The following is a 19,584-nucleotide window of genomic DNA, read 5'->3' as shown; positions in this document are numbered from 1 at the left end:
GGCTAATCTCACTTATGAACATAGATACAAAAGTCATAAAGAGAATTTGAGTAAATTGATTCCTGCAATAAATTCATCATGATCAAGATGGGTTTATTTCAAGAATGAAAAGTTGACGGTTAAACAAAAAACAAATTAACATGTAACACACTAACAGGCTAAAAGAGAACCTCACTAGATGTAGAAAAGTGATAAAACTCACCATCTATTTAGCAAACTAAAAATTTTAGGGAAATTTTATTGAATAAAATGCATCTACCCTACCTTCATGAAACATCATACTTAAGAAGGAAAAGTTAAAAGTTTTTCCTTTCTGATCAGGAAAAAGACAAGGATGCCTGTGATTTCTTTATTCAACCTTGCCCTGGATGTCCTATCCAACAAAAGACATCAAAGAAAAAAAAGAGGGGGAGGGGAAAGATTGGAAAGGAAGAAACAAAGTTGTCATTATTCCTAGATATCACTGCATATGTGAAAAATCCAAAAGACCTATAAATAAGCTATTTTAATTAATAAGAGGGTTTGGAAAGTTCTCTGAATTTAAAATAGCAATACATAAAAAACAATTTATATAAACCAGCACCAATTAGACAGCAAAATTTAAGAACAAGGGGACGCCTGGGTGGCTCAGTTGGTTAAGCAGCTGCCTTCGGCTCAGGTCATGATCCCAGTGTCCTGCATGAGTCCCGCATCCTGCTGAGCAAGGAGCCCGCTTCTCCCTCTGCCTACCATTCTGTCCGCCTGTACTCGCTCTCTCTCCCTCTCTCTCTCTGACAAATAAATAAATAAAATCTTTAAAAAAAAATTTTAAGAACAAGGCCATTTACAATAGTATTAAAAATTTAGCGGCTGAGGCTAAAGCTAACAAAATTTTGCAAGTCTTCTGTAAAGATAGTAACACAAATTACTTAGAGGCAATTAAAGTAGACTTCAGTGAATCAAAAGACATAACCTATTAAAAGATTTAAAGATTCAATATTGTTGAATTGTCAATTCTTCTTATATTGATCAATAGATTCAATGTTATTCTAATCAAAATCCCAAAAGTATTTTTGTAGAACATACACACTTTATATTGAGGCACAAAGGGCCAGAAATCATAAAAGAGAGACAAGACTAGAAGACTTGCTTTACCAGATTTCAAGCCCCCTCTGTCACACTATGCACAAAAATGAATTCCTAGTGGGACTGTGTAGGCTATAACTATAAGACTTTCAGAAAATAATATCCAAGAATATCTATATAACTGTAAAGCAGGGAAGATTTCTCAATACCATGCACTAAATAGAAAGGAAAAGACCAATCAGTCAAAATACCCAAATATTAAAGACTTTTTATATGTCAAAATATGCCAAAATGAGGAGCCAAGAAATGGAAAATACACATGTAGCACAAATAAGTGACAGAACTGACGCCTAAGGTATTAAGAGCTCAGAGGAACCAACAGAAAAAAGATTTAAAGAGATACATCACAAAAGAAATCCAAATGGACATTAAACATATGTAAAGTGATTGGTAATCAAGAAAATGCAAATTCAGACCTCAATAAGAGATTACTATCACCCACCAGGTGAGTGGAAAGCTGGATAGTATCAAGTGTGGTGCAACTATGGAACAAGAACAAGAATGGGATATATACAAACGAAATGTACACACATGCATCTCTGCACATTCATAAGAAGGTTCATAGTAGCATTATTTCTAACACCCATGCTGGAAGACATAACTGTTAGAATAAATAACATATACTGTGTATTTTTACACAATGAAATTCTATGTAGACTACTACAGCTACACAATAAACACAATTCATTCATATAAACATTTTGGATACTTACATAAAGTTCAAAAATTGTCAAAACTAAATATCATTAAGAAATATATATAAGCATTCATTGAAACTTATTTGGGTGCTATTTGATTAAAATTTGTAAATCTTTAATGTTTATTAAATATGATGTGTGTTTTCTTGTTTTAAAGGATTTTCTATAAATCTATAAATGCAATATACAAATATATATGCATATATAAATGCAATAAGGATATTTATCTACACGCACAATGCATCAATGTTGTTAATCTGTCTGCTTGACCTATCAATCTGAGAAAAATGTCCTTTAAAAAAATTCCCATTGTAATTGTGTTTTTCCTTTTAATTCTTTATTTTTGCTTTATTTTTCCAGACTATGTAGTTAGTTGCATACTTTTTCATGACTGTAATATTTTCCTAGTGGATTTTTCTTTATGATTCAATAAAGATGGCCCTATTCATGTCCTTGTTAATGCTATTCTGTTTAAAAAATCCTTTTGATAATTCATTCTGTTTAAAAAATCCTTTTGATAATTCAAATACATAGTTTTTGGTTGGAATTGCTTAGAATTTGCCTGGTATGCCTGTCTATTTTTCCCCATTTTAGTTGCTTAGTTTTAACTGTTTTTTAGTATGTTCATTTTTAACTATCTAGATAATTATGGGCTGGCCAACTAATGAGGTAGCCATGTGCTCAGATTATGTAAAAGGTGGTTAAAGTGTACTATTATATAGTAAGCTAGCCTGGACCAGCAGCAAATTTCATTTTGAAGCTGGGTCATCTGTCTGGGCCCCAGAGCACCTTCATTTAAAATCAGGAATTTGTTGGTGTAAAGCAAGCTACTTTTTTTTCCCTATTCTTGTCAAAACAAAGTTTTAGCTTTCGTCTTAGAAAATTAGTCATTTTCTACCTAAAAAATTTAAACAAATGCCATTATGCTTATATATTTATGTTCACTTTTAAATGTGATTTCTGAGTTGTGATCACTGGGTTTTTCCCCTTCATTTTCTTATTAAAAGCCTCAAGGAAACATTTTCAAGTAAAGTTTTCAGCTTGTGGGTTGGTAACTTTGTAAAGGAGAGGGTTTACTGGAATTAGGGACAATGATTCAATTGAAAGAAGAGGGAGGTTGGGTTAAATTACAGTTGTGATTGGACTGAGGGTAGGGCTGACCGAATTAGAATTTTGATAATACATATATAGCCTGATTGCCATATGACTTCTCATTTAGTGATTCTTTCCTGAAAAGAAACCATCTTTCTTGGCGTATCTTCATGTCAAACCTGGATTTCAGACTAGCCGAATGTAAATTACTTTTTTCTCCTTTAAAATATAAAAGAGATTAAGGCAACAACTTTTTACATCAAAATGTGATTTTTTTTTTCTTAAAACTCATTCACTCACCATCTCACTCATTTATTCATCCATCCATTCATTCATTTACTTATTTGGAAAAAATTTGTGGGCACCTCTTGGTGTCAGGCACTATTTTAGATGCTTGGCCTACATCACTGGGATAAACAAAGATTCTGCTCTGGTAGAATTTGTATTTTACATGGAATAGGTAGAGAAGGAAATAATACACATAAATTACACAGGATCATGAAGATGATACATGCTATATGTAAAAAAGAAAAGCATAGCAGAATAAGCAAGAAAAGGAGTACAGGATGTTGGGGGACCAAGGGGGAAGATGGTTGCAACTTTAAATAGGATGGTCACGGTTGGGTGACCTCATTTAAACAGAGACCTGAATAAGACAAGTAAGAGGGCTCTTGGCCAAGAAATAGCTAATGCAAGGGCCCTAAGGCAGGAGCTCTGAGCAAATAGCACCAGGAAGGCATGTAGCCTAGAGAGGCATGAGCAAGAGAGGACATCAGTTAGGTAGGGGAGAGTCTTGCAGGTCACTGTGAGCACCTTTTATTTTTACTATGAGAGAAATAGGGAGCCAATGCCTGTTGTCTAACTAGATCCCCTTTTCTCCCGATCCCGTACAACTGTATTGTTAATTTTTAAAAATTATTGCCAATCTGATACTATAATGTGATAATTCATTATTGGTTTACTTTCATTTTCCTCACAGGGAGGTTGCATGTATTTTATACTTATTGTTTCTTTGGAATTGATTTCTTTGAATGGCCAGTTTATATTCCGTGCCCATTTTTTTAATTGGGTTATTTGTATTTTGTTCTATTAGTATATTAGTTTGTTATATTAGTGTATTAGTAGTAGCAGTAGTAGTAACCTTTTATACATTATAGGCATGACAAAATTTACCTGTTCATCTTTTGACTTTGTTTTGAACATCTGCAAAAATATTAAAATTTTGTATAGATAAATTTTTACAATTACTTCTTTTATAGCTCTTAGGTGTTTTGCTTTGCTCAAACAATCTTTACAAACTCTAGGCTATACAACTAGTTCTTAAGTTTCTTAGATTTTTAAGGTTTTTTTTCCTTTTGGATATTTAATTCAGCAGGACAAAGTGTCTGTAAAAGCTTTTTTTTAATTATTTTTTAAGATTTTATTTATTTATTTGACAGAGAGAGATCACAAGTAGGCAGAGAGGCAGGCAAAGAGAGGAGGAAGCAGGCTCCCTGCTGAGCAGAGAGCCCAACATGGGGCTCGAACCCAGCACCCCAGGATCATGACCTGAGCCAAGGCTTTTACCCCACTGAGCCACCCAGGCACCCCTCTGTGGAAGCTTTGAAGCTGGAACTCCTACATTACATCGTGCTACAAGGATAGTCAGTTTTGCAAACATAGTTATTATATAAAACATCCCTTTCACACTGAATTAAAATCCTACCTTTGTCATTAAAATGAAGGAGTTTTTAAGGTTAAGCTATATTACATCATATCCAAAACCTGGTAAGACATTCTAGAAGGGATGGATTCATAGATTACAGGAGAGAGAAAATATAGCAGGATGCCAGTTAATAAGAAGGTTGGAGGGATTGGGACCCAGACCATAAGGGAGAGGGCTTAGGTCACCCCATCTCTCTCTACTAACCCACAGAAAGCTAAGGGTATGGGCACAGTCATAGGCAGCTTGCTAGATCTGCTGAAGAGCACATGAGAAATCCTTATTTAAGAACTTCTATTTTCCCAGAGAAGTCAGATCATCTACACCTCAGGAAGAAGATGAGAAGGGGAAAGAGGGTGGAAGAGGGGCGTAGATTTGAAAAAAGAAGGGAATGTGGGAAATTCTATCATTGCAGAGCAGTGGTTTGGCAGGCAGAATTTAGGGCACAACTGGATTTCTGTGGTAATGGGTTTCAAAGGAGAATTCTTGGGAGGCTATATACGATTTTTGCTAGGAAGGATAGCTAATAAGGTGAATTTTAAGTTTTTGGTAAACTTTTAGTTTCTTTTGCTAATATTTTCAAACCATTTAAGTCAAAGGCTTTTAGTTTCATTTATTAGTACTTTAAAATCACTTAAGGAAAAGCTTTTTAAGTTTATTTTCTAATTAATACATTCAGACTGTTTTGTTTTAAGTCAAAGCTTTTCATTTTGTGGGCTGATCATGTTGTATGTCGGGTGATTATTTAATCATGGTGATCCAAAGATTAGGTGATGGGCTAAGAGAGAAATAAATCAGTATGACTGATTCGGGGCTAATAAGGGGAGTTGGAACATCAAAACCAGGGGTATCTTCTGTAACTGTGTGCCCGCTTGCCCTTGTTACTTCATTCCTCCTCCTCAGAGTGCATCAATCATTCATTCACTCATTCATTCAACAAATACTTACTCAGCACCTATTATGTGCCAGGCACTGTTCTATATGCAGAGGATACACCAGTGAACAAGAGAGACAAGGTTCCTGCTTTCCTGGAACTTATGTTCTAATAGAATAGGAAGATAGACAATAATAATAAGATAATATTAATAATAGTAATAGCTAACATTAATTTTGCAACTACTCTTTGCTGAGACTGTTTTGAGCACTTTACAAGTATTCATTCACTTAAGCTTTATCATAACAATAAGAGGTAAAGACTAGAATTATCCCAATTTTATGCAATGGACACTTGAGGGCACAAAAAGGGAAAATAATTTTCCCTTTCTGGCAAGGTTAAACAGTCAGGAAAAGGCACACCTGGAATTCAGTACCAAGTCAGGCTATAGATCCCTTTCTCTTAAATGACTGTTGTTCTGCCTCTCGGAGAAGAAACAAGGCGAGAAACAATAAACAGAATATATTTTGGTAGAGTTCAGTACTACAAAAAAACAAAACACAACAAAACAAAACCCAGGGCCACATGATGGTTATTTGCATGTCAGGGGTCAGGGCGGGGGGGGGGGGGGGTGAAGAGGTCAGGGAAAGCCTCACTGATGAGGTGACATTTGAGCTGAGGCTTGAAGGTTACCAGTTATCTTGAGGCACAGGCAACAGAGAAAACCTGGTGCAAAGAAATCTTATCCTTGTTTGTGAAACAGAAACACCCTGTTGGCTGTAGCTAGAGTTTAGTACGAAAGAGAGTGTCTGAATAAAAATGAAGTCAGGGAGATAGGCAGGAACCAGACCCCATAGGGTCTCAAGACACATTAAGGAATTTGACTTTTATTCTAAGTGCAGTAGGTTGTTATCCAGGAGAGTAACACTCCCTAATTCATAATTTTCAAAGATCCCCCTCATTGTTACATGCAAAATTAACTGTATGTGGGCCAAAGTGGGAGCAGGAAGATCCGTTAGGGAGCAATTGCAATCCAGGTGAAAACTCTTGGTGGCCTGACCTAGGGTGGTGGCAGTGGAATGAAATTTAGGGTAATGAGAGTAAAATTGGCAAGTCTTGCAAATAAACTAGATGTGAAGAGTAAAGAAAAAGCAATTTAATTAGGAGCCTTGGGGTTTTGGTTTACTAATTCGTACATGGTCAGGTCCTTTACTGAGATGCATAAAACTAGGGGAGAAATACCTTCCTTAACAAAATTAAGATCTTCCTCTTAAACTTTATAAGGGAAAGGGCTCTACTTTTCTTTTAAAAAATAAAAAAATTATAAGTTTCAAAGCGTTCTGGAAATAAAGCTTTTAATTCAATTTTATGAGCTCTTTACATTTGAAACCAAGTTGGAAGAGCTGAATTTTCATTTGTTTAATAAATATTTATTGAGCATCTACTGTGGTCAAAAACCATGAGATAAGGAGATGGACTAAACAAACAAGAGCCGTGCTCCCAGTGCTTTTTGGGAAAGCGAGGAAGGATGACCGGTGATTTCTTTCCCCGCTGTTCGTTGTCTTATTAAAAGTTCACCTAACGCTTGAGTAGCCATCTTGTCATAACTGCAGCTCGTGCTTCTGGCAGTTGGGCCCAGCGTTCTAAACGCTCATCATCGGGTTAATAAATGAATCTCTAAATAGTGACATCTCCCCTCCCACTAGAACTTAGGCTTTTTAAAAAATAGAAAATTTAACAAACAATACGAATACAACCTTTGCTTTGAGGACTAATATTTTTGCAGGAATGGTACCTTTGTAAAGATCGTGGTTGCCCCCGTACATATTAGTTCTTTCTTCATATCCAATTAAATGAAAACACTAGTTTTTCCGTAGCCCAGCTCTCTAGGCTTGTTAGGTCTAGGTCAGGAGAGAGGAAGCAGGAGCCGTAGGATTTACACAGTTTGGTGTAATCCTTCTCTACGCTCTCGCTCGCTAGCCGGGAACCCGGTGTGGGCTACCCGGGGCTTTCCGTCCACGCAGCACCGGAATGAAGGAGTCTGGGAGGGGGTCGGGGAAGGGAAAAACGGAAGACACATTAAGTAATTGGTTCCTGAAGGTATAAAATGATGTTTAGGGTCTACTCTAAAGCACTTATTTCAAATGCCCGCCCCCTGGGCCGTTTCGGCCCCGCCCCTTGTTGTCGTCACGCCGACTTCCACTTTGCCTGCTGCCCATTGGTCTCCGTCTCTGCCTCTGAAGTGCGGCGAAAGAGCTTGGGATTTGCTTCCGGGTCTTGGGCCCTGGCCCTGGACGCAGAGGCTTCTGGGAGGTATGAGTCGTAATGGTGTCTGTCTGATTTCCGGAGGCTGTCGCCTTAGACCTCGGCCGACGTGAGCGGCAGGAGGGTGGCAGATTGATTCTCTCGTCCGAGTGGGGCGGGGACGGGAGGTTGGGGTCGGAGTCGGCAACAGAGAACCGGGCGCGGGCGGTGGAAGCCCCGGAGCAGCGGGCGGTGGTAGAGCCCAGCGAGTCTCCGGCCGGCCGCGGAGCGCGGAGCGCGAGGGCAGCTTTGCGGACGGCGCTAAACAGCGTCCACACGCCTCCATCCCCCGAGCCCCTTACGAGTCGGGCCTTTGGGTGAAGAGTCAGCGAATTTCTGGTAACAGCCCGAAGGCGAGCCCCCGGGAGGCGGGAGTGATAAAAACCCGGGAGTGTGTGGGAGGGCGGCGGCGCCCCCAGCGGCAGGAAACGCAGTTTCTCCCTCTGCATAGAGACCCCCTTTTTTCCCTTTTTAAAAAATCCAGAGAAGTGTAGGGGTTCCCCAACGTCCCTGCACGCTCACCGTTTGGGCGCTTAACGGGACTTAAGTCGCCACATCTGCTAGGCACTGGGCCTGGCAGCCCCAGATCCAAAATAACGTAAGGAATAGGTCCCTGAGTTTTGCTTATCAGAATCCTTTGGGGGGTGAGTTTCCTGTCTTGAGCATTATAACCTACAAAAGATCCGATTTATAGTATAGTGGTTGCTATAGAAGAAAATTGGACGAACGAAGGGTTTGGGGGGAATTTTTGCACATGTAAGTGTCATTAAAGTTTAGCACAGTTTTCTCCAGGACACTCAGTATTTGTCAGTGACTTTAAAACAACTTTTGTTTTTGTAGTTACTAGCCTGTTTTCTCTTGTATGAGGTTTAGATAAAATGCAAACCTTGAGACGTCTGGAGGAGTAGGGTTGAGAATTTTTCAAAAACCCAATCGTGGCAGTACCAAATTTTAACATGGCTTTGGCATTTCCATTCTCATAATAATCCTGTGAGGGACATTGCCCCTTCCAGAGAAACTTAATCTCGATCACTTGCCCAGGGCCACAGAGACAGAAGAACAGGAACACAAACTCAGATCTTCATGAGAGAAGGTTTTGCATTAGATAAGAGCTGCCTACAAAGCTGTGTTCTTTCTGTACCTTGAGCGTCGTTATTTGTTTTCTTCAGTACTTTCGTTTGAGATTATTTAAGTAATTTGGGGGGAATGAGTTTTGGGAATTATTTCACAAGGATGAATATTTATTAGTACTTTATGAAATGAGGGTTTTTCATTTTGGAAATAACTTGATACAGTTTTCCTTTAAAGCATAAAAGATGACAACAGCAGCTAGGCCAACGTTTGAACCTGCGAGAGGTGGGAGAGGAAAAGGAGAAGGTGATTTGAGCCAACTCTCAAAGCAATATTCGAGTAGAGACCTACCTTCTCATACAAAGATAAAATATAGGTAATGAAGACTTTTTATTCTCTTGTTCAGAAGACAAGACTAAATCTATTAAATGACATGCTCATGGCATTGTAGCGTGTTTGGGGTGTTTCACCTAAATTATCTATTTTCTTAGGAGTAGAATGCAGTAGAGTGTTTGACATTAAAATTATGCTTTTTATAAAAATTATTGTATATTACTTATGCAGACAGTCCTGTTAACTGGAAATTTCCATATGTATATGGCACAATAACAATGACCTCAGAGGGCCAGTGCACTGTCAACACTAGTCAATATGAGATTAAAACTGTCACAGTAATGAGCCCTGAGCTGATACACTAATAAAAAATAAAGACATTTTGAATTAATCTGCAGCCTTATGGGAAAATAATGTGACCTAGTTTGGGTTATCTCAAATATTGGAAACATTACAAGGATGCCTGTTATAACCTTCCTGTTAGGGGAATGGGCTTGTTTAGTACCTTGAAACTTGAGGGACTAAAGAACAGAGTCACTTTTTGTGAATTGTCTTCCATTGCTACAGCCATGTGTTTTCTTAGTAACATTTTTGCTTATTTGTTTCTACTTTAGACAAACTACTCAGGATGCTCCTGAAGAGGTTCGCAACCGTGACTTCAGGAGAGAGCTGGAAGAGAGAGAGCGAGCTGCTGCAAGAGAAAAAAATAGAGATCGTCCAACACGAGGTACCAGCACTGCCCCCACACATTTGTCTCAGGAAATTATGTTGAAAACAGTTTTTCTTTTATTTACTAATCGGAACTGATTACAATTTTTGTTTGCTTGCTTTAAAATGTTGGTGTAGGGGTGCCTGGGTGGCTCAGTGGATTAAGCCTCTGCCTTAGGCTCAGGTCACGATCTCAGGGTCATGGGATTGAGTCCCACATTGGGCTCTGCCTACTTGTGATCTCCGTCAAATAAATAAAATCTTTAAAAAATAAAAAAAATAAAATGTTGGTGTAAATTTTAAGTATTATTTGCTTTAAGATATTGTTAACACTTTGTTAATTGATTAGATTAGAAGTGATAACAAGGTTGATTCCAGTTCCATCTCTGTGTGCTGCTATAGTAGAAAGAACAGGATGATTTGGGGATAGCTGGCAGCTGTTGTTTCAGTTTACATAAAATTTTTTGTTTTGTTTTGTTTTGTTTTTAAGATTGATTTATTTATTTGAGAGCATGAGCGCGTATGCACATGTGAGCAGGGGGAGGGACAGAGAGCAGAGGGAGAATCTCAAGCAGACCCACACCCAGCGGGAGGCCTGATGCTGCTCTGTGGGTCTTGATCCCAGGACCCTGAGATCATGACCTAACCCAGAATCAATAGCAGACGCTTAACTGACTGAGCCACCCAAGTACCTCTAAAGGTTTTGACTGTTTACAGCGACCGGACTTGTTGAGACCCTGTGTTTTCTGTCTCAGAGGGTCTCCTATATTTGTCACTGGCTTTTGGAACACATCTAGAGGCATAAGTTATAGTATCTTTTTTATATTTTCAGGATATGTAAACTCTTCTCCTATATTTCCTCAGAGAGGCAATGGTTCCCACATTAAAATCAATACTTTCATTAATTCATTCAACAAATGTTGACCAAGGGCACATGTCAGGCACTGTGGTTCCTTTCTGTGTTGTCTTGGTTATAATCTAAGCTATTTGTTCCCACAGGTCCCTAAAATGTTACAAAAAACACAATATTTATTTTAGTAAGCTAAGTGATACTTGTTTTCCCCCAGAACATACAACCTCCTCTTCAGTATCAAAGAAACCTCGATTAGACCAGATTCCTGCTGCCAACCTTGATGCAGATGATCCTCTAACGGATGTATGTTTTACTTCCTCTGTTGATCTCCACATAGTAATTCATTTATTATGTTTTCTGAAATGCTTGTTTTATTATTTGACTTTAAGAAGTGGCATGTATTTATTTTTACTTACTGTTATTCAAATGTAGTCCTGACTTTAATACTAAGCTTTATGGTTGATTTTTAAAGAAAAAGTATTATTCATCATAACAGTAATTAAACTTTAAGAGAAAGTTTGATCTCTGGACAACCACATTAAAAAGTGATCTATTAAAGGAAAAGCTTCTCCCCAAAATAATTCCCCATACTAAACCCTGGAAGTTGACCATGTTCTCTACCTCCAGATGGCATTCTTTATTCTAGGGTCTCTTATTAGTAATAGCACCCCCAAGAGTCGAACTCAGAGACCTTTCCACATTAGATACCAAAGGTCCCCCCTCTAGGTGTGCAACTCAGTGCAACTTACTGGCTCCCTCTGCTTAGGAAGGGAAGTGATCTAAGTGGAAGTTCTTTTAGAATTAGTGCTTCAATTACCATTAAATTCTATAGTTTGCAGTTTTGTACATAGAGTGGGAAAACATGACTGGCCTTTTATTGGATGCATCTAAGTACATGTATCAGCAATTAATTCCAGAGTTGACAGATTGAATTAAATAATTAACGCAGTAATTAAAGGAAACCCAGTTTTAAATGGGATTTAATAATTGTTTGAAATTATTCTGAGAAGGTAGCACCACTTTTTGTACTTTTGATTATCCTTACTTCCTTGCTTAAAAGTTTTTTTTTTTTTTTGAGCTAGTAAAATTGCTTGACTCTCAGGATGATACACCATCTATGTCTGTACTATATGTATCAATGTAAAGTGTTCCATGTCTGATTTTAGAAATATTTTCATATGTAAATCCCCTTTGACCATGTAAATTTGAAGAATACTTTGTTACACTTTTGCTGTTACAATCTCTAGCATCTCAGGGACATTTTAGTAAGAATTCTGTAAGCTTGTTTGTATGGTTTCATTTTATGTTTTGGTTGATGGTTGACTTTAATCATATTTAGGTGCATTTATATTTCCATATAGGAAGATTAATCTTTCCCCAAAGATGTGATGAGTGTAATTTTTATGGGAAAAATAAGGAATAATGTGTATTTTCTCATGGGCTGTCATCATTACTTTTTTAGGAGGAAGACGAAGATGAAGATTTTGAGGAGGAGAGTGATGATGATGATACTGCAGCTCTTCTTGCAGAACTAGAAAAAATTAAAAAAGAAAGAGCTGAAGAGCAGGCCAGGAAGGTAAAAATCAGAATATTACATTATTTGCACTTTCTCTTTCATTCTAAACTACGAATATTTTTTAATTTAAGTAATAACATCTTACATTAGAAATTGCCCTTGCCATGTCTAGATACTAGAGCACCTATAGATCTAGAAGTCTTATTTTTTTTTGCAACATCCTAGTTTTCCTGGCTCTGTTAGAAATTATTTCCAAATAGTTCAGGCATGCTTCATACTGTTCATCAGTTTGTTTTTCATTCACTTGTTCATTTGTTCAACAGACGTTTAATCGTTGTCCATTAAGTGTCAGAAGAATTAAAGATGGATTCGATATAATCATGGTCTGCAAAGAACCCATGGATATAATGAGGCCATCTTATGTCTTTGTCTTCTGCTTCCAGCCTTCTTTCCAGGCATTTTTTTGTTCCGTCTGTCAATAGATTTTCTATAACTTAGGGCAGTTTACCTAATTAATCTCTGTTTATACAATGAAAGAAAAGAATGTCTATCTCAAAAAGAATTACATAGGATCCATAGTACATACCTTTAAACTTTAGATGAATTTGTCGTAGTCATAACAAAAAGAGATGAAACAGGTGAGCAAGAGCAGGTCAGAACAATAGAGGTTCATAAGCCCATGCTAAAGAAGTTAGGACTCTCTCTTGAAGGCCAAGAAGAGCTAGTTGGTTTCAGCAGGAGTATGGTAAGACTGGATATGCATTTTATTACTTTGTTTTTATTAGGAAATGTTTCAGTAATACAGAAACATAGGAGTAATAAATTTAATAGTCATCTACTTGGATATGCATTTTAGAAAGATTACTCTGGCAGAAGTATGGAGGTTGGATTGGGAGAACTGATTGAGAAAGATGTTCCAACAATCCTCACATGCAATTAAGGTAATTTTGCATAAAAGGAATTGGAATTGAGAGAAGTAAATAGTGGCTGATAGAGCTGTCCGAGAGGTAAAATTGACCAGATAAAGTGACTGATTAGATGTGACAGCAAAGATGACCCCTAGTTTCCAGCTGACATTCACTAATGGGGGGGATGGCAGAAGGATGCCTATGTTTAGATGGAGAGAGAAGGGATGATGAGCTCTGTTTGGAACATGTTGAATTTGACACATTATGAAACATTCAGATGGAGATGTCTGTCCACTTTCAAACAGAACAGCTCATCTTTTTTTTTTAATGAGCTTCTGTTTTTAAGTTTTCATTTGAACCAAGAATTGTTCTGTTTAAAGAGGGGGAGCCCACTGACACGGGTTCATGTGAGGAGTCTCAGGAAGTTGAAGATTGCCGGAATTCAAATTGGAAGAAGGATATTTTAAATATAATTCCCATCAAAGTTTGGCATAGGATAGCATAATTTCCATAATACCTTCTAATTGTCTTCATCTAATTTTTAAAAATCAAAGAATTCTAAGACTTTTCTAATATCACTTGTATACCACTAGAGGGCAGTTGTTCTATTCCTGATTCTTTTGGCTTGCCTAACGGTTCTGGATACATAAAGAGACAGGCAGTTCAAGTGCATTTGGTTGACCCTTAGGAAGAATAAGCATTTCAGACAGAAGGTCTTGGAATTTTGTAAGATTCCTCTACTCTCTTTGTACAAAAACACGTTGGTGTTTCCAGGGATTGAAAGACAGTTTTGCTTTTATTCCTATTGTCCGTCTGCTTTTCTGGTAGCTAAGTCTCGAGGTGTCACAAAATATTTTCGAACCAGTCAGCCTATGTCAGGGGCTACGAAGCTTTCTGTAAAGGCCCAGATGGCAAATATTTCAGGATATGTCAGGCTTGCAAAGCGTGCTGTCTCTCATGCAGCTCGTCAGCTCTGCTCGCTGTTGCATGGAAATAGCTGTAGACAATATAGAAATGAAGGAGTATGACTGTCTGTTCCAGTAAAACATAATTAACAGAAATGGGGTGGTTTGGATTTGATCTGCAGGCTGATTATTAGCCTATATTTGTGAACCATAATGTGCCTGGTACTTGAATATGGAAAGAGTTGGCACCTTTTTTTCCAGGGCTGTGTGTGGTAGGCAGCCAGCATTCTAAAGGAAATATATTGCAAATATAAAATGGCCAGAACTTTATTACATCACATGTTATTATTATAAGTTGGATACATTGTATATTTGAGCTTTTATTTTTCTAGCATCTCAGAGAAATGTCTTTTCACTTTCAACATCAATATAAATTGTTAAAAATACATAGTTTTTAGAAAGCTATCTATTCTTAATCTATAGTGGATATTCCTGATTTTGTTTGCTTAAGATCTGAACGGTGACGTCAAAGGAATTTCCCTGAGTATTGCATCTTCTCCCATCCCAATTATTTGGTCTCTTAAAAATGAAATCTGTTGGGGCGCCTGGGTGGCTCAGTGGGTTAAAGCCTCTGTCTTCGGCTCAGTCATGATCCCAGGGTCCTGGGATCAAGCCCTGCGTCGGGCTGTCTGCCCAGCAGGGAGCCTGCTTCCTCCTCTTTCTCTGTCTGCCTACTGGTAATCTCTGTCACTCAAATAAATAAATAATTAAATCTTTAAAAAAAGAAGAAGAAGAAGAGTTACCTGGGGTTCAGAAAAAAATAAGAAAAATAAATGAAATCTGTTATTCACATTTGGATATTAAAATATCATTAATTATATGGAAAATTGGGTTATTTTTCCAAGTGGTCTAAAACTTTCTTAGGTTCATTTTATTTATTTATTTTAAGATTTATTTATTTCAGAGAGAGAGTATGAGCAGGGTGAGGGAGAGAGTCAGGGGGAGAGGGAGAGAATCCAAAGCAAACGCCATGCTGAGGGTGGAGCCTGATGTGGGGCTTGATCTCACAACTCTGAGATCATGACCTGAGCCAAAGTCAGGAGTTGGCTGCTTAACTGACTGAGCCACTGAGGTGCCACTGTTAGGTTATTTTAAATTGAAAGTCTCTTTATTAAGTCGTCAATTTTTGTCCTTCCTCAACTACAATAAAATGGAATTTATTTTTGTTTTAAGATAGCATTAACAGGTAGATCTAGCAGTTGATGGCTAAGAATTCCAGACATTTTTTTATTTCTAAGAATGAAGCTGAGGGTGATTTGAGTTTAAAGCTAAATTAAAAGTGAAGAAAGACAAGCTTGTAACTGATGAAGGATGAATGACATAAAAATGGAAAGTTAGTAACAACAAATCATAACAAAATGGATAGGTCTAGGGTCAGTTAGTAGAAATGCATGTTAATGGAATGTATGTTACATTATGTTTATCTTAGGAGCTACTTCTTGGCCAATAATAAATTGTCACTAGTCCTGGAGCTTCAAATTTACATTGTTAATAATTCAAGATAAAATTACTTCTAATCATAGTTCTATATAGGTCATCTTTAAAAATCAAGTAATAGCTTTGCTAAATGTTTCTTTGGTGTTTAATATAGTCTCATTAGTAGAATATATTTATTGATGTACTCTTAAAATGGGCAATTAATTTTACATGTACTTTAAGAAAGAAAATAGATTTAAATATGCATTCATAGAACTTCTAAGTTAGACTAATGAATGTATGATGACAAGCATGAAGTATTTGTAATAAGAACAAATTATTTTGATAGGTGAGACTTCTTTGGTATATCTTATATCTTAAAACAAACAAACGCCTACCTTGATGCTCATTCTCTCTCCCTCATAAAATCCTCAGTCTTTTTTTTTTTTTTTTTTAAAGATTTTATTTATTTATTTGTTAGAGAGCAAGCGAGAGCAAGCACAGGCAGACAGAGTGGAAGGCAGAGTCAGAGGGAGAAGCACGCTCCCTGCGGAGCAAGGAGCCTGATGTGGGACTTGATCCCAGGACGCTGGGATCATGACCTGAGCTGAAGGCAGCTGCTTAACCAACTGAGCCACCCAGACGTCCCATAAAATCCTCAGTCTTTTAAAACAAGGGTTATGGGGACACGGGATCGAGTCCCGCATCAGGCTCCCAGCTCCACGGGGAGTCTGCTTCTCCCTCTGACCTTCTTCTCACTCATGCTCTCTCTCACTGTCTCTCTCTCAAATAAATAAATAAAATCTTAAAAAAACAAACAAACAAACAAAAAAAAAAACCACAAGGGTTATGTACAAAGATTGACCCCAGAATTAATGTAAGTAAATGAGTCCTCCTCTGTCATTGACAGGAACAAGAACAGAAAGCTGAAGAAGAAAGAATACGTATGGAAAACATTTTGAGTGGAAACCCTCTCCTTAATCTCACTGGCCCATCCCAGCCTCAGGCCAACTTCAAAGTTAAAAGAAGGTACTTTACACTAACGAGTTGGATATATATTGCAGACTGTGCGTTTCATACTAAACTATAGTATGTAAGGCCTCTGAAAGTCCCCTTTTCGCTGATACTCTTCTCCATCAGATAACGGGAATAATGAAGAAGGAGAATGAAGGAAAATGTACTTATTTTCGGTAGATATTTATAACAGCTGTGTACCAGGTACTGTTCTTAAGCACTAGGGGTAGAGCAGTGCATTGAACCTTTGGCTCTCCGAAGCTTACATTTAGATGTACGTTTGACGAGTCCCCAAGATCACCCTTCACATTCAGAGACGCACTAGACAGACACAGAGGACTCCACATATAGTATACTCGTGACTAATGTAGTAAAAATACACAGCCAGCTTCATCATAAAGAAGAAAGCTGTGGGCGTGCCTGGGTGGCTCAGTGGGTTAAGTCTCTGCCCTCGGCTCAGGTCATGATCTCAGGGTCCTGCGATCAAGCCCCGAATCAGGCTCTCTGCTCAGCGGGGATCCTGCTTCTCCCTCTCTCTCTGCCTGCCTCTCTGCCTACTTGTGATCTTTCTCTCTCTCTCTCTCTCTCTCTCTGTGTCAAATAAATAAATTATCTTTAAAAAGAAGAAAGCTATGCTTCCTTATACTCTGTCACTCCTGTGAGGGGTCACCCAGTGCAGTCTTTCCTCTAGACTGAAACGGAGATCTGGGCCAGACTATGAACCGTAATGATTATACCCCAGTACTTTCTTCTCCTTTGTTGCCATAGAATGTAAATACTACAGTGGATGATTACTAAATGGCAACTGATGAGAGAGTATAAAAGCCTTAAAACCAGGGCACCTGGATGGCTCAGTGGGTTAAGCCACTGCCTTCAGCTCAGGTCATGATCTCAGGGTCCTGAGATCGAGTCCCACATCGGACTCTCTGCTCAGCAGGGAGCCTGCTTCCCTCTCTCTCTCTCTCTGCCTGCCTCTCCGTCTACTTGTGATTTCTCTCTGTCAAATAAATAAATAAAATCTTTAAAAAAAAAAAAAAGCCTTAAAACCATGCAATCTAAACTATAGTAACGTGGTCAGTTATTATCATCTAGAAGTATCTATGCTAATTGGGCTGTTGCCTCTTTGTTTCAGACCTGAAAACGTTAAATATTGATGTAATTAAGCCTATGAATTCCTATTCTTGACTCAAAGTTCCTTATACAGGAGAAGTAATAAGAGTGTTTCTATGTTCTAAATAAGAATTGCCCTTCCTGCTGTAATAAAGCACGGCTACAACCTATTAAGGATGACTTTGTTCTTTCGGGTGTAATTGCTGCTGCAGATAAAGTACATGTTGAGCATCGTTCTGGGTAATGACTAGGCTTTGCAATTCACTTGTTCTTATCTCCTGAATCAGACATGTAAGCCTTCTGTTTTTTCTTCCCTTTAGGTGGGATGATGATGTTGTTTTCAAGAACTGTGCAAAAGGTGTAGATGATCAGAAGAAAGACAAAAGATTTGTAAATGATACGCTGCGATCTGAATTTCACAAAAAGTTCATGGAGAAATATATTAAATAGTACAGTTTTATGTGCTTAATTAAAGACTGTAAAATGTAAATGATCATTCTCACTTTTTCTTTTGTTTTTCTCTTTCCCCATCTAAATTGTGTATAGGCTTCCCTAATTTTAAGTTCCAAAATAACCTGTCCTTTATTGATACCTTATTTGATGAGGACTTGGGAATTGGTTTAACCTAGTTTCCTCGGAATATCTCCAGTCCTATGTTTTCCTTTTAATATGGGAAAGGGAATCTTGTAATAAATATTTTCAAAAATCGAAATAACTAAATCTGTGTCCCCAACTTTTTTGTTGAAATGTATACAGCTTATAAAACGTTGCATATTTTCTTTTGTGAATTATATTTTTTTGTGTGTTAACTTCCTCTCATTTCTTTGACATTAATTTAAGGTCAGCTAACGTGTGGTATCTTCACCATGTCTTTTTAAGAGTGTGATGGAGGATGAAGGGCATTCTATTTTGGCCCACATGTTTGTACGAAAGAGAGTCATCAACCTCTCTGCTCTCTGAGTGTGTGTCTGAGGACACGTGGTGTATCCTTCACTTCTGCAAGTGCTCCTTTCTTTTTCTCTTGGCCCAAAACCACCCCTTAAGCATGGCTAGGAAGCATGTGGCATTTAACCTATATTCTGGATCCTCAACTGCCGTGTTTCTTCTTAATAAGAGTTTGCAAACTGACAAACGTGAGATGCAGAGCCTAGGAAAGTTTAATATCGAATGATACATGAAATAAAACTTTTGGAAATAGGAGTTTGTTTGTTTTTCGTTGTCTTGGAGGATATGTTTGTGGGAAGTGGGAGCATCTCTCTGCAGCTGGGAAATGAGGTTTTCCTAAGCCTGAACCATGATTGGAGGGTGTCACTTGGGTAGAAAAATTAGGACCAGAAATTGAACCATTTACAGAGACTCAGTCATAGGATCCCTCATTTGTAATAGATACTGAGCTTGATAAGGGTAAAGATAAAACTTTGCAAGCAAAAAGAACATGGTTTTTTCGGTGGTTGTTTCTTCAAGCCCACTTTAAGAGCTTATATGCTACAACATTTCCCCAGTGGAAGCTGGGATACAGGTTCTGTGGAGCCTGAGTCAGGAGTAAAGCTGGATGGACATGAGGCCCGGGTCTTGACTCCACATTCATGCTCTGTATTTTTTCCAGTTGATCCATTTACACAAAATTTTGAATACTTCAACCAGCCTTTAGTAATATTTAGGATGTTATTTTTTAAATATCTCCTTGGGGCACATGAGTGGCTCAGTCGGTTAAGCCTGTGACTCTCCATCTCAGCTCGGGTCTTGATCCCAAGGTCGTGAGTTTAAGCCCCGGGTTGGACTCCATGCTGGGTGTGAGGTCTACTAAATTAGTAATTATTTAATTACACTCCAACTTTACAGTTCATAAAGTGTCTCTACATTCCTTTTCAATTTTCTAAATAGCACCACTGTTG

General features: G+C 38.0%; 1 protein-coding gene across 3 annotated transcripts; it reads left to right on the top strand.

Annotated features, from left to right (window-relative positions):
* Positions 1 to 7,714: 7,714 nt before the first annotated feature.
* CWC15 (CWC15 spliceosome associated protein homolog) lies at positions 7,715 to 18,889 on the top strand. 3 transcript variants are annotated; one of them, XM_059413078.1, is made up of 7 exons: positions 7,715 to 7,804; positions 9,104 to 9,242; positions 9,814 to 9,926; positions 10,975 to 11,063; positions 12,223 to 12,336; positions 16,476 to 16,594; positions 18,010 to 18,889. In XM_059413078.1, exons 2-7 carry the CDS (start codon positions 9,112 to 9,114, stop codon positions 18,137 to 18,139), a joined length of 696 nt encoding a protein of 231 aa, XP_059269061.1. In that variant the 5' UTR covers positions 7,715 to 7,804; positions 9,104 to 9,111; the 3' UTR covers positions 18,140 to 18,889. The 3 variants fall into 3 exon arrangements, with proteins under 3 accessions (XP_059269061.1, XP_059269053.1, XP_059269043.1); XM_059413070.1 differs by having other exon boundaries at positions 7,777 to 8,134; positions 9,091 to 9,242; XM_059413060.1 differs by having other exon boundaries at positions 7,779 to 8,134.
* Positions 18,890 to 19,584: the final 695 nt, after the last annotated feature.

The sequence above is a fragment of the Mustela nigripes genome, chromosome 1 (assembly GCF_022355385.1).
Source record: "Mustela nigripes isolate SB6536 chromosome 1, MUSNIG.SB6536, whole genome shotgun sequence".
NCBI lineage: Eukaryota > Metazoa > Chordata > Mammalia > Carnivora > Mustelidae > Mustela > Mustela nigripes.
This window is presented reverse-complemented; position numbering and strand designations above follow the sequence as displayed.